General features: G+C 33.4%; 1 protein-coding gene across 1 annotated transcript in view; it reads left to right on the top strand.

The window, feature by feature from the left end:
* The window catches only part of UBA6 (ubiquitin-like modifier activating enzyme 6), a 69,436-nt gene that overhangs the window by 24,293 nt on the left and 32,808 nt on the right, over positions 1-12,335 (top strand). Inside the window, exons 8-13 of the mRNA XM_008587349.1 lie at positions 189-311; positions 2,425-2,548; positions 5,772-5,875; positions 7,216-7,278; positions 8,052-8,128; positions 8,708-8,774. Coding sequence (XP_008585571.1) covers positions 189-311; positions 2,425-2,548; positions 5,772-5,875; positions 7,216-7,278; positions 8,052-8,128; positions 8,708-8,774 — 558 coding nt within the window. The remainder of the gene's footprint in view (positions 1-188; positions 312-2,424; positions 2,549-5,771; positions 5,876-7,215; positions 7,279-8,051; positions 8,129-8,707; positions 8,775-12,335) is intronic.

Here is a 12,335-nt window from a genome sequence, read left to right as displayed (position 1 = left end):
TTGATTCCTAAAACAATCTATAGACAGTTTATCCTATTCGTAATTTACTTTATGTTCTAAAAGATATATTTAATTATTAAATGTATTTATCATGAAAGGGCCTAAGATGGTTGAGCTGTTTTGTGTTTTGTATTTTTTTTTTCTTTATATAAATTAACAAGCTTGAACTTGCTTTTACCATTTCACAGTTCATCAGTGCAGATATACATGGAATTTGGTCACGGTTGTTTTGTGATTTTGGTGATAAATTTGAAGTTTCAGATACAACAGGAGAAGAACCAAAAGAAATTTTCATTTCAAACATAACGCAAGTATGATTATATTAGTGAACTTTTTAAAATTTTTATTTTAATGTTGAGGTGAATGCTATTTCTAAAAAGATAGTATTAGCAAAATATTATAACATGCAATGCTTTTTTTTTTACAGTGTCATAAGATAATGAGAATGTTTAGTTCATGTCTTGATTGCATTATATTAAAACTAACTTGATATTGGAATATTAATTGTTAAAAGTATTCTGGACTTCTAACATTATTTAATGCTTGATAGATCAATATTTTCTTGTCATAAGTTTTAATTTTAATCTTGTTCTATGCCATGTTCCTTTGGGACATAAGTTGTGATTCATTGTTTACTGAACTGTTTACTGTGTCAGATCATGGATGCACTAAGTATGTCACAAGTCACCTGGCCTAACACTGACTGCGAGAAGAGACACACTTAAGTTATTTTAGACAAAAGCTTTTCTAATCTCTTATATGTCTCTGAGACTTTATTTTTAGTTTAAGAATTAATTAACCTTCATATCACACTCTTCTAATCACACTCTTTCGGTATGTAAGCTTAATTTTTTATTTCCTAAAAGAACTGGAGAAATCATTATGATTCCTTTTCAATACTTTCTTTTTAGCCTAAATAATTACTTTATTTATGCTCTTTTTAGTCAACTTACACTAAAGCCCAAAAGATGCCAAATATAAGGGAATGATAATATACCTTGTCGTAATAGTATTTGTGCTTCTGTCTTTATGCTTTATTTTTAATGCCAGTGTAATGGTGTCTTTCTTGTGCCTGTTTAAGAAAAATTTATTGAAAAATTATTCTGTGTATCTTTTTGCTTACAGAGTTGGTTTATTATTTTACCTGAGTTATTCTTTCAGGCATATTAATGCTTAGTCAACATTTTATTTTCTCTAGTTGGTTTTAGTTTGTCCCTGAGAATAATACACTGTTTGAATAAGCTCCAAAATATGGTATGGATTCTTACTATCTATACTATACTAAAAGATAGTATTGGTATTTTCTTTTATTGAATAGTATAGGAAATAAGCTGATTCTTTACTTTGAAGTGTTGCTCAAGGTGTAAACTATCAATTTCCTGTCTTTAAAATGTCTATCCTCCTTCCTTATATTTTTTTGATCTTCAGAGTGAGGCCTTTTATCTTTTATGCTCACAAAGTTTTTTCTTTTTTTTTTTTTTTTTTAAAAAAGATGACTGGTAAGGGGATCTCAACGCTTGGCTTGGTGTTGTCAACACCACGCTCAGCCAGTGAGCCAAACGGCCATCCCTATATAGGATCCGAACCCATGGCCTTGGTGTTATCAGCACCATACTCTCCCAAATGAGCCATGGGCTGGCCCTCACAAAGTTTTTCTAACATGACTTTAAAACATTAGATAGAGCTGGCTGGATAGCTAACTTGGTAAGAGTGTGCTGCTGTTAACACCAAGGTTAAGGGTGAGTGGGGTGGCAATGAAGTATTCAAGATAGGTAGGTGTTGGTAGGATACACGAGGATACTTCAAAAAGTTCACGAAAAAAATAAAAGATAATATTAATCTTTCCATGAACTTTTTGAAGACTCCTTGTATGTACTTGTTTGATGGCTTGGCTAAAAGGGATGAATGGTGGTGACTGCAGGCAATATAGATTTGTCAGCAAGAATCAAACTGGCCAGCTGCAGGGCTGGCCCGTGGCTCACTTGGGAGAGTGTGGTGCTGATAACACCAAGTCCACGGGTTTGGATCCCCTTACCAGTCATCTTTTAAAAAAGAAAAGAAAACTGGCCAGCTGCCAAAATTAAAAAAAACAACAAAAAACAGATAATTTAGAATGTTTTTTTATAAGTCCCCAAAATCTTTGAATCTGTGAAATATTTGAATTCTGTGGAATTTCTGAACATCTCACACCAAACATTGAAAGTATATTTTCAACATTCGTTTAAAAAAAATAGTAATAAATTGATCATTATTTTGTGACTGTTTTTATTTTAAAGGCTTGCCTTTACTAATGGAGGAGAAGAATGGCTTGGAATTTTGGTTTTGAGAATTTTATGATAACATTGTCATTGTCATGTGTGAGTTTAAAATTTGTATTAAAAGAATACATGATCTTGTTTTTTAATAGATTACTCTTATTTTTAGGGTAATCCCGGCATTGTCACTTGCCTTGAAAACCATCCACACAAACTTGAGACAGGACAGTTCCTAACATTTCGAGAAATTAATGGAATGACAGGCTTAAATGGATCTATACAACAAATAAGTGGTAAGTTGATGTATTTTATTAAGTCATTTATACTTGTTCATTATTCAGCACTATAAAGTTCAGACACTATTCTCAGTGTTGGGAACACAATATCATCTTAGATAGACATGATCATATATTTCTTGGCCCCAAAATATTCAATCCAAGTGAGGACATGTTAAACAGTGATGATATTCTGGGAACTCCAAACTTAGCAAGGAAACCTACCTGGTTTGGGGACAGCTGCAGTGAGGACAGGGTATCTTGATTGAAATCTGAAGATTGCATTGGCTTAGGAAGATCTTGAAAAAAGAATGTTCTGTGCAGAGACAAACCTTAAAAGGCTCAGATGCAAGACAACTCAAGGAACTACAGGACTTGTAATATGACAGGGTGGGCAGGGAGGACTGAGATAGCAGGAGTCTTAAGACATTTAGGAGGAAACTTTGTTATTACATACTGTAACATGTATGTTGCTTACCTACAGGTAAGCAAACATTTCCTACATAGGCAACTTATTCACTTAAGGAGTGCAAGAAAAGGAGTAGGTTTTGGAGAGAAGATAATGAGCACAGTTTAGGCATGTTGAGTGAGATGGCAGTGAAGTTTTCAGATAGCTAAATGTTGGTAGGATATATGAGGGTACTTCAAAAAGTTCGTGAAAAAAAACAGTTGAAAAAATGAATCTTTCCATGAGCTTTTTGAGGACCATTTGTGTGTTCTTGTTTGAGGTGTCAAATGAAAGGGATGAATAGTTGGGACTGCAGGCAAGTTTGCAGATAAGAAGTTGAAGGAGTGTGTTTTTTTTTGTTTGTTTTGTTTTTTCCTTTTTGTCTTTTTTCGTGTCCGGCAACGGACCGCAACCCTCAGTGTCGCTCCCGTACCGGACCGGGACCGGCAACGGGATCGCAATCCTCGGTGCTGCGCCCGCCCCTCGCTCAGCCAGTGAGCGGGAACCGGTCTGTATGTGGGATCCAAACCCTCGGCGGGAGCGCCACCGTGCTCCCAAGCGGCGCACTGTAGCAGTGCACCACTGGAGTGTCGCTCCCGTACCGGACCGGGACCGGCAACGGGATCGCAATCCTCGGTGCTGCGCCCGCCCCTCGCTCAGCCAGTGAGCGGGAACCGGTCTGTATGTGGGATCCAAACCCTCGGCGGGAGCGCCGCCACACTCCCAAGCGGCGCACTGTAGCAGTGCGCCACCGGGCCGGCCCAGGAGTGTGTTTTTTTACTGGACAGGCCCAAAAGAGAGGAGAGGTGCCAAGGCCAGAGGTTTGAGGAGAGTAGGCAATTTAGAAAAGGGAAGGATTATCAGGCATTATATAGGGCTCATTTGAAGTTGGAGATAATGAATTTATAGCAGCATTAATCTGCATAGTTTATGTTTATCCTCCAGCCATGTATAAAAAAAAGAGTTAAAGACAGTGCTAGACAACCTGTAACTCAGCTATATGTCTGTTTACACCTGTTCAGGGGAGAGTGTCTCAGTTTTATCTTTAGGGCATTTGAAAATTATGTGATTAGTGTATAGGCTAATAAATGGAATTACTTTTTTTTTTTTTTTAATGACTGCAAAACATCCTTAGGAGAGAGAAAAATCAGTTCCTATTATGAACTCTTTATAGATTAACAACTCTGGATCCATATATAAGCATCTTTGGTAACAAAACCATTTTATTTTGTTCCCCAACTACAAGTAAATATTGTAAATACATGTTCAGATCGTTGATATTAAAGAATTTGTGTCTGTTTTTGTGAAACTGGATTAGATTAATCATTTAGGATTATCATTTGTTATTTTGGGGTTCATGCACTAGTGAATTGTGGTGATGGATCAGAATCTTGATAGCCTGTATAAAGAGGAGCCACCGGATGTCAGGGAATGAAGATAAAGAAAATCTACATTTTGTACCAGAAAATTCTTTGGTTGGGGTCATGTTGTGGTGTAAGTTTAAATAGAGTGGCTGTTTATGAAGCTTTTTTCCCCTTAACTTTTATTAATTAGTATTTAATGCTCTGAGGAAATTTTCTATGTGAAAAACATTGTTAAATAGCTAAAATAATACATGTTTATATATACACACACACATATATATATTTAAGTAGGGTTAAAAATGTGTCTTTATTCAGACTTCCTCTTCTCTCTAGAGATAACATGAGCTAAGTTTGGTGTTCACTCTGCTGAACTTTTCTGTTTACTTAGTGTATAAGTACTAATTATATAGTAAGTCCTTTATGTGAATCATCTCTCCTTTGCCATTTTCCTGTTGAGCTGTTGATCATTTTCTTAACCACCCTGTGGAACTCCTAATATACAGGCATATTTGCCAGTTTTTTTATGTGACTTGGAAATATTTTTTCTAGTTTGACATTTATCTTTTGAATTTGCTTGTGATTGGTTTTTATCACGCAAATTTCTTTTTTATTTTTATATAATCAAATTTTCAGTCTTTTATGACTATTATTTTGAGTATTACTTAGAAAAGGCTTCCTCACTCCAAGGTTTTTTTTTTTGTCTTTTTCGTGACTGGTAAGGGGATCGCAACCCTTGGTGCAGTGTCGTCCGCACCGCGCTCAGCCAGTGAGCACACTGGCCGTTCCTATATAGGATCCGAACCCGCAGCTGGAGCGTCGCTGTGCTCCCAGCGCCGCACTCTCCCGAGTGCGCCACAGGGTCGGCCCCTCACTCCAAGGTTTTAAAGGAATTTTTTCCCCATGCTTTTATCTGAATATTTTAGCATCTTTTTGTCATTTAAAACTTTTATTCATTTGGAATAGATATTTTCCCAGATGGCTTTTTTTACCAAAATATTTATTGAATAATCCTATCTTTTTCTCACCACTTTTACTGTGTCCCTTGTATACTTGTGTCTATTTCTGAATTCCCTAATGTATTCCATTTGTCTATTCATGAGCCAGTATCATACTATATTAATTATCATGATATCAATGTATTATTGGGGCTTTAGAATATATTTAATATCTAAAAATGAGTAATTCCATTACTCATTTTTTTCTAACTTTTCTTGGTTGTTTTTAAGTTCTGAAGTACACATTGGAAAAAATACTCTGTTAGGCTCCCCAGACTCCCACTGCCTCCCATTTAAAAAAAAAAAAAAAAAAAAAAGATGAGAATCTTTTTAATTTCATAAATTAGGGAGAATTTACATCTTTATGACAATAAGTCTCCATATTTAAACATTAGTATCTCTGTGTAATGGTTTTCTTATTTTCTTTCTTCTAGTGGTATCACCATTTTCTTTTAGCATTGGTGATACTACAGAACTGGAACCATATTTACATGGAGGCATAGCTGTCCAAGTTAAAACTCCCAAAACATTTTGCTTTGTAAGTATTTTTTTTCTGTTTAAAAAATATATTTTTACAGAAAAAGATGGCAGAAGAGCAAAAATTAGTAAAATACTTATTTAACTAAACAATTAATTTAAAGGCTAAACAGATTGTTTTTTTAATTTGCACCCACTTTTAGGAAAATGGAATCAATCTGAGGAAATAAACTGATATCAACGAAAACCTATAGCTGGAATATCGTAGTTAGAATATCTTCTATAGCTAGAATACCACATGCATGTAATTGAGGTATATGAGTATATATGAAAGGAACTATACCTTCCTGAATCATCAAAGAGTTAATCTTATAATCTGTTTCATAAGAGATAAAATGAGTATGTTTGCAAAAGATTTAGCAAGGGTTGTTTTGCTTTATTATTCAAGTGTTAAATTTTTTAAAAAATAAAAGGAATATTTTTTATCATACTTATTAATACAGGTTTTTAAATTTTAATTTAGTTTTTTAAATTTCAAAAAAAAGTGTATATGTTGGAAATATCAAATAATTCCTATAGACTCCTGGCAATTGAAAGGAAAATATAAGTAGCTTAATGGAGAGAATGTAGAGACTGCTTGTGTCAGGGAACTAAGGAATCTCATGCTGCTTAAATCCTTAGGCCACTTCTCAGCATAAGCTGTCTTAATATTTCTGTTTTTGTTTTTTAATTTTTGCATGTTCTCAAGGTTTTAACTTGATTGCCTGTTTTTTTCCAGAGCTGTTAACAGCTATAGTCCTCTACAAGATTTTGTTCAAGCCAAAGTTAGAACAAAACAAGAAATTAAAATAGTACATCAAGTCAGATCTGCCCCTGCATACCTCCTTGTGCCCTGTCCCCAATTTTAAATTTTTATTGGATAGTTTATGCTTCAAATAATTTCAGATAGGGTGAGTGTTTGGGGGTTATTGTTTTTCTGGTTTTTGTTTGTTTTGCCTTTATGGTCTTTGCTCCACACAGAAAATCTTAACTATGAGTATCTATTCAAGTCTTATCAGGCATTACAAGTCTTGATAACCTGGTATCAGAAAAATATGGTAGCTTTTAGATTAAAACAGTAAATTTTTTTTTGAGTATACAGATCTTTTCTCTAATTTTTCCTAAATTTACTATGTGGAGCAGGTTGTTTTATTGCTTTTAACATTTTTTGTAAGTATGGTAATAAGGGAGAATGGTAGCTATTTTATCTTTCGATTAAACCATAGCAGCCCAATCTTATGTATTTCAGAACTTTGAGAGAGATTCATTGCTTTTAAAAGTTCAGTGACATATATAACAGTATATTTTGTCAAGTAGTCACTCACATGCTCTGAAGTGATTTTTTTTTTTTTTTTCTATTAGGAAACATTGGAGAGGCAGATAAAACATCCAAAGTACCTTATTGCGGATTTTAGCAAACCTGAGGTAAGTAAACACTTTGCAGGTTTGAGAGGCAGCAGGGTGGGGCATGGGAATTGTGAGTATAAAGTTAAAATGGAGTTACCTTGTATATACCTTGTTGTTAGGTTTCCTTAACAAAGATTATACAGACATATGTAAAGTTGACTCCCAAGGATTTAAACAGGAATTTGTATTATGGAAAAAAATGTTAGAATAACAGGAAAAAGTTTTACTTTTATAATGATTTGCTATCTTTGATAGTTAAAAGATGATTTCAGTAACTTATACAAAGATGATCATGTTAAAAGATTTTCTGACTCATACAGAGTTTTATATAATACCTATTTCTTACCCCCCAAAAACATCCTTAAGCATATATTATTCTTTTAAATCACTGGATGTATTTCTGTAGCGGTAAATTTATTTGTGATAAAGAAGGAATTAACAGTTTCAAAATTTGTAAATGTTAATAAGGAAAAAGGATTAGGTGATCTTGTACAAATGTCTTGTTACTGTTGTTGAAATTATATTACTATAAGTTTCACATGGATGGCCTAGTAAACACTAGTCATACCACCTGGAATTAAAACTAGGAGCTATTGCTTTATGGCACCAAAGTTATTTAATGTCTCTAAGCTTTAGCTTTCTCATCTGTTAGAGATAAAAATAGTATTAATTGTGTTAGTATTAATAGTGTTAATTGTGAAGATAAATAATGTTTTAAAAACATTTAGCACAGTGCTCGGCACATATTAAGGACTCAGTAAATGTTGGCCAATTTTTAACCTTCTGAATAGGCACCTTTACAGATTCACGCAGCTATGCTTGCCTTGGACCAGTTTCAGGAGAACTGCAGTCGCAAGCCAAATATTGGGTAATGTTTTTTGTTTAAAAATAACTATTTTTCTTTTTTATAGAAGTAATATTTCAGAAAGTATAGTTTTGTTTTGTTTTTAAGTAACTAAGCCCCTTGTAATTGCAATACCAATAGATATACCAAATTATATAAATATTTACTGTGACTTTCTTGTCTTTTTCCTGGTGGGAGTAAAAAAATGGGTTTGCAAAAATGGAATCACACTAAATGTGAATTTTCCCATTTTGAAATCTTTAAAAGCTGCAAGTTTTTAACACAGAGAAAACCCTGAGAATTATTGAATTGTTAACCCACGATATTTTTTTTTTTTACCTTCTAGCCAATTAAGTCAGAGTACTATTGCAAAAGCCTTGTATATTTAAGCTAAATCTTATTTATACATTGTCTTGAGGTGAACGTGATTTTGAAGCATTGTATTTATAAGCTAGTTACCTTTAAATCAGTGAAACACTTTGTGCTACCTGTTGGCAAAATTCCACATTCTTTTGTACATTTCTTAAATTTTAGTTTTCAATATGACCTACTGTTTATGGCAGTTGACAGAATTGAAGTTGAGTGCTTTTTTTAAAATCATAGATGCCAACAAGATTCAGAAGAGCTGTTGAAACTAGCAACGTCTATAAGTGAAACCTTGGAAGAAAAGGTGAATATTCAAAGTTATGACCATCAGAAGATTTGTTTATAACATATAACTATTCTAAATATTAATAATCTCTTATCCTTCAAATCCCAGCTTTACTACTATTGACTCTCTGACATTAGGCAAGTTATTCACTTTGTTCTGCTTCAGTTTATAAGTCTATAAAATGGGGTTAACCTACCTCACAGGATTGCTGTGAACATTAAATGATTTAATTTTATAAAGCACTTAGAATACTATGTGATATATGTTAATTACTATTTGCTGCTGCTGCTTTTATATCATTAGTATTAGTATTATTTTTCTTTATCATTCTGTTCTAATTTACTCGATTTGTTAACTCGCTAAACTCACTGTATAGAAGTCATCAACTTTCCTGTAAATCACTTCTTTTATGCATTATAAATTCACATCTCTTAGTTCCATTTTGTGTATCAGATTTGGACTTGAACATAATGGTTTTTTCATGTTATGATTTCAGTGTCTGCCAGCCAACAGTTTCATTTTAGCAGCTGTCAGCATAGCAGTATTTGTGCAGTTATTTGAAAATTTTATTGTTTTTGTTTTTATTTTATATAAATGAGGGAGGAATGAAAGTCTTAACATAAGTGGTAAGAAGCTTTCATTTCACGTCATATAATTAAAACAAAAAATAAATATTAAAAGCAATGAATCACTAGTCATAAATGAAAGACCTTTTATTGAGTATTCAGTGGTTTGAGAAAAAAATGTATGAAAGCTAGAAATAGATTGTTGAAGTCTGTGATCAAACTGAAGGATGTGATTATTAGGGATTTATCAGGCTTATTGAGATAATTTATATAAAGTAAATCTCAACTTTTTTCAGTCTACAGTTAGTTATACAAAATTCTGTACACAGTGTATTTAAAGTGTACAATCATGTATCCACCACCACAGTCAAGATATAAAACATTTTCATAATGCCAAAAAGTTCTCTTCTGCCCCCTTATAATTATCTCCCCAGCCTGCATCCAAACGCAGGCAGCCACCACAGTTTTGCCTTTTCCAGAATGTCATATAAATGGAATCATATGGTATGCAGCCTTTTGAGTCTGGCTTCTTTCACTAAGTATGATGAATTTGAGTTTTTATCCATGTTTTTGCACATTCGTTCCTTTTTCCATGTTGTTGCATGTTCATTCCATTTCATTGCTGAGTAGTATTCCATTGTGTAGATGTATCACAGTTTGTCCCTCCACCAGTTGATGGGCATACATGGGTTGTTTCCATTTTGAGCAATCATAAAGTTGCTACAAATATTGCAATAGATTTTGATGTAGGCATATATTTTCATTTCTCTTTTATAGATACCTAGAAATGTATTACAGAATCATATGATAGATATATGTTTAATGTTATAAGAAACTGCCCAAACTATTTTGCAAAGTAGCTGTACCATTTTGCATTCCCACCAGAAATGTAGGAGTTTCAGTTGCTGTGCGTCTCTTCAGCAGTTCGTATTGTCCATTTGTTTGATTTTAACCATTTTAATGTTGTGTAATCATATCTCTTTGTAGTTTTAATTTAAATTTCACTAATGATTTTGAGCATCTTTTTACATCTATCTTCTTTGATAAACTGACTTTTCAAATCTTTGCCTGTTTTTTAAGTAGGTTTTTTACTTTCTTATTTATTGAGAGAGTTCTTTATATATTTTGGATATGAGTCCTTTATCAGATATAGATTTTACAAATATTCTCTTAAGTTCAATTTATCAATTTTTCTTTTCATGGTTTGTTCCTAAGAAGTTTTTTTTAACCCTATGTCACAAAGCTCTTCTCCTGTGTTTTCTTTTTCTTTTTTTTTTTTTTCTTTATTTGGGGGGAGGCTGGCTGGGGCGGGAATCCAAACCCTCTACCTTGGATCTTCTTTGATAAACTGACTTTTCAAATCTTTGCCTGTTTTTTAAGTAGGTTTTTTACTTTCTTATTTATTGAGAGAGTTCTTTATATATTTTGGATATGAGTCCTTTATCAGATATAGATTTTACAAATATTCTCTTAAGTTCAATTTATCAATTTTTCTTTTCATGGTTTGTTCCTAAGAAGTTTTTTTTAACCCTATGTCACAAAGCTCTTCTCCTGTGTTTTCTTTTTCTTTTTTTTTTTTTTCTTTATTTGGGGGGAGGCTGGCTGGTGCGGGAATCCAAACCCTCTACCTTGGTGTTATGATACCACACTGTAACCAACTCAACGAACCGGCCAGTCCAGTTTTTTGTTGTTGTTGTTTCTTCTCCTTTGTTTTCATTTGGAAGTTTTATAATTTTGTAGTTTTGTAAGTTCATTTTTGTATACTGTGCAAAATACAGATCAAGTGTGCATGACTATATACTAATTTTGTGTATAGTTTTGTAGATTTTTTAGTTCATTTTTATATATGCAAAGTATAGATCAAGGTTAATTTTTTTATATATGAATGTCTAGTAATTCTCGCCCAATTTGTTGAAAAGACTATTCTTTCCTTATTGTAATATCTTGGCCTCTTTGTCAACAACTGAACGAATATGTGTAAGTCTATTTCTGAACCCTATATTATCTTCATGTTGATTGTTTCTATCCTTTTGCTAGTACTATCTATCCTGTCTTGATTACTGTAGGATTTTATATTATGTATTGTAATCAGGTTTAGTCTCTATTATGTTTCCCAGAAAGGGCTCAGAATTATGGTATTCCCTGAGTTTTTGTATATTTTAAATTTTTTCTAAACCCTTCATACTAGAAAGCCAGTTTGACTGGATATAAAATTCTAAGCTCTTGCTTTCTTCTGTGGTATCTTGCCATGTGTTTTGCTGTTGAGAAATAAGATGCCAGCCTAATTATCTTACTCTTATCTTACTCTTATAAGTAATCTGGTCTTACTGCTTTGAGGCCCTGTATATTTTGTCTTCATCTGTAAAGTCTGATAGTTTTAACACTGTAAACCCATTTTGATATGTAGATACACATTTTCTTTTATTTACTTTTTTCCCTTTTCAGGGGATGGGTGGGGGGGGGTGGATCATTTCTGTTTTTACTTTTTAAATTTTGATTCAAGGTTTGCTGTTGTTTTTTTCCCTCACATCTCCAAGTGTTTGTTAAGAATATAATTCACTCAGTCAAATTTCCTAACTTGTGATTAGTTTGGGGGAAAGGCATTTTCAGTAGCTGAAATGTTTGGACTCTGATTTTCCGTTTTCTTGTTACATGGTAGACTGATTTTTTTAGCTTATTTTTTGGACAGGGTGTAAGGGTTTTGGGTGCTTCTTAGATTCTTACTTCTGTAACACTCTCTTCTGTCAGAGTACTGAAAAGGAGTTTCTTTAATGAATGGCTTTTTTTTGGTGGGGAGATGTTGGTGTGTCTGATTGATGTTTTTGATTTCTGCCAAATCCTTAACTTCCCTCTCTTTAACCTTTACTATCAAAGAGGTCTCCCCTTTTCTATTTACATTTATTCTCCAGAGAAGTTCTTTTGCTACAGCCAGTGCTAAGGTCTGCCAGATTTCATACCTGTGTTCAGTACTTCTTGCACTTAGTGTGGGACTTTTTTTTTCTCAGGATGATTT

This window comes from Galeopterus variegatus, unplaced genomic scaffold (assembly GCF_000696425.1).
Source record: "Galeopterus variegatus unplaced genomic scaffold, G_variegatus-3.0.2 Scaffold118, whole genome shotgun sequence".
Lineage (NCBI taxonomy): Eukaryota > Metazoa > Chordata > Mammalia > Dermoptera > Cynocephalidae > Galeopterus > Galeopterus variegatus.
Note: the sequence above shows the minus strand (reverse complement) of the source record. Positions and strands in the feature narration are given on the sequence as shown.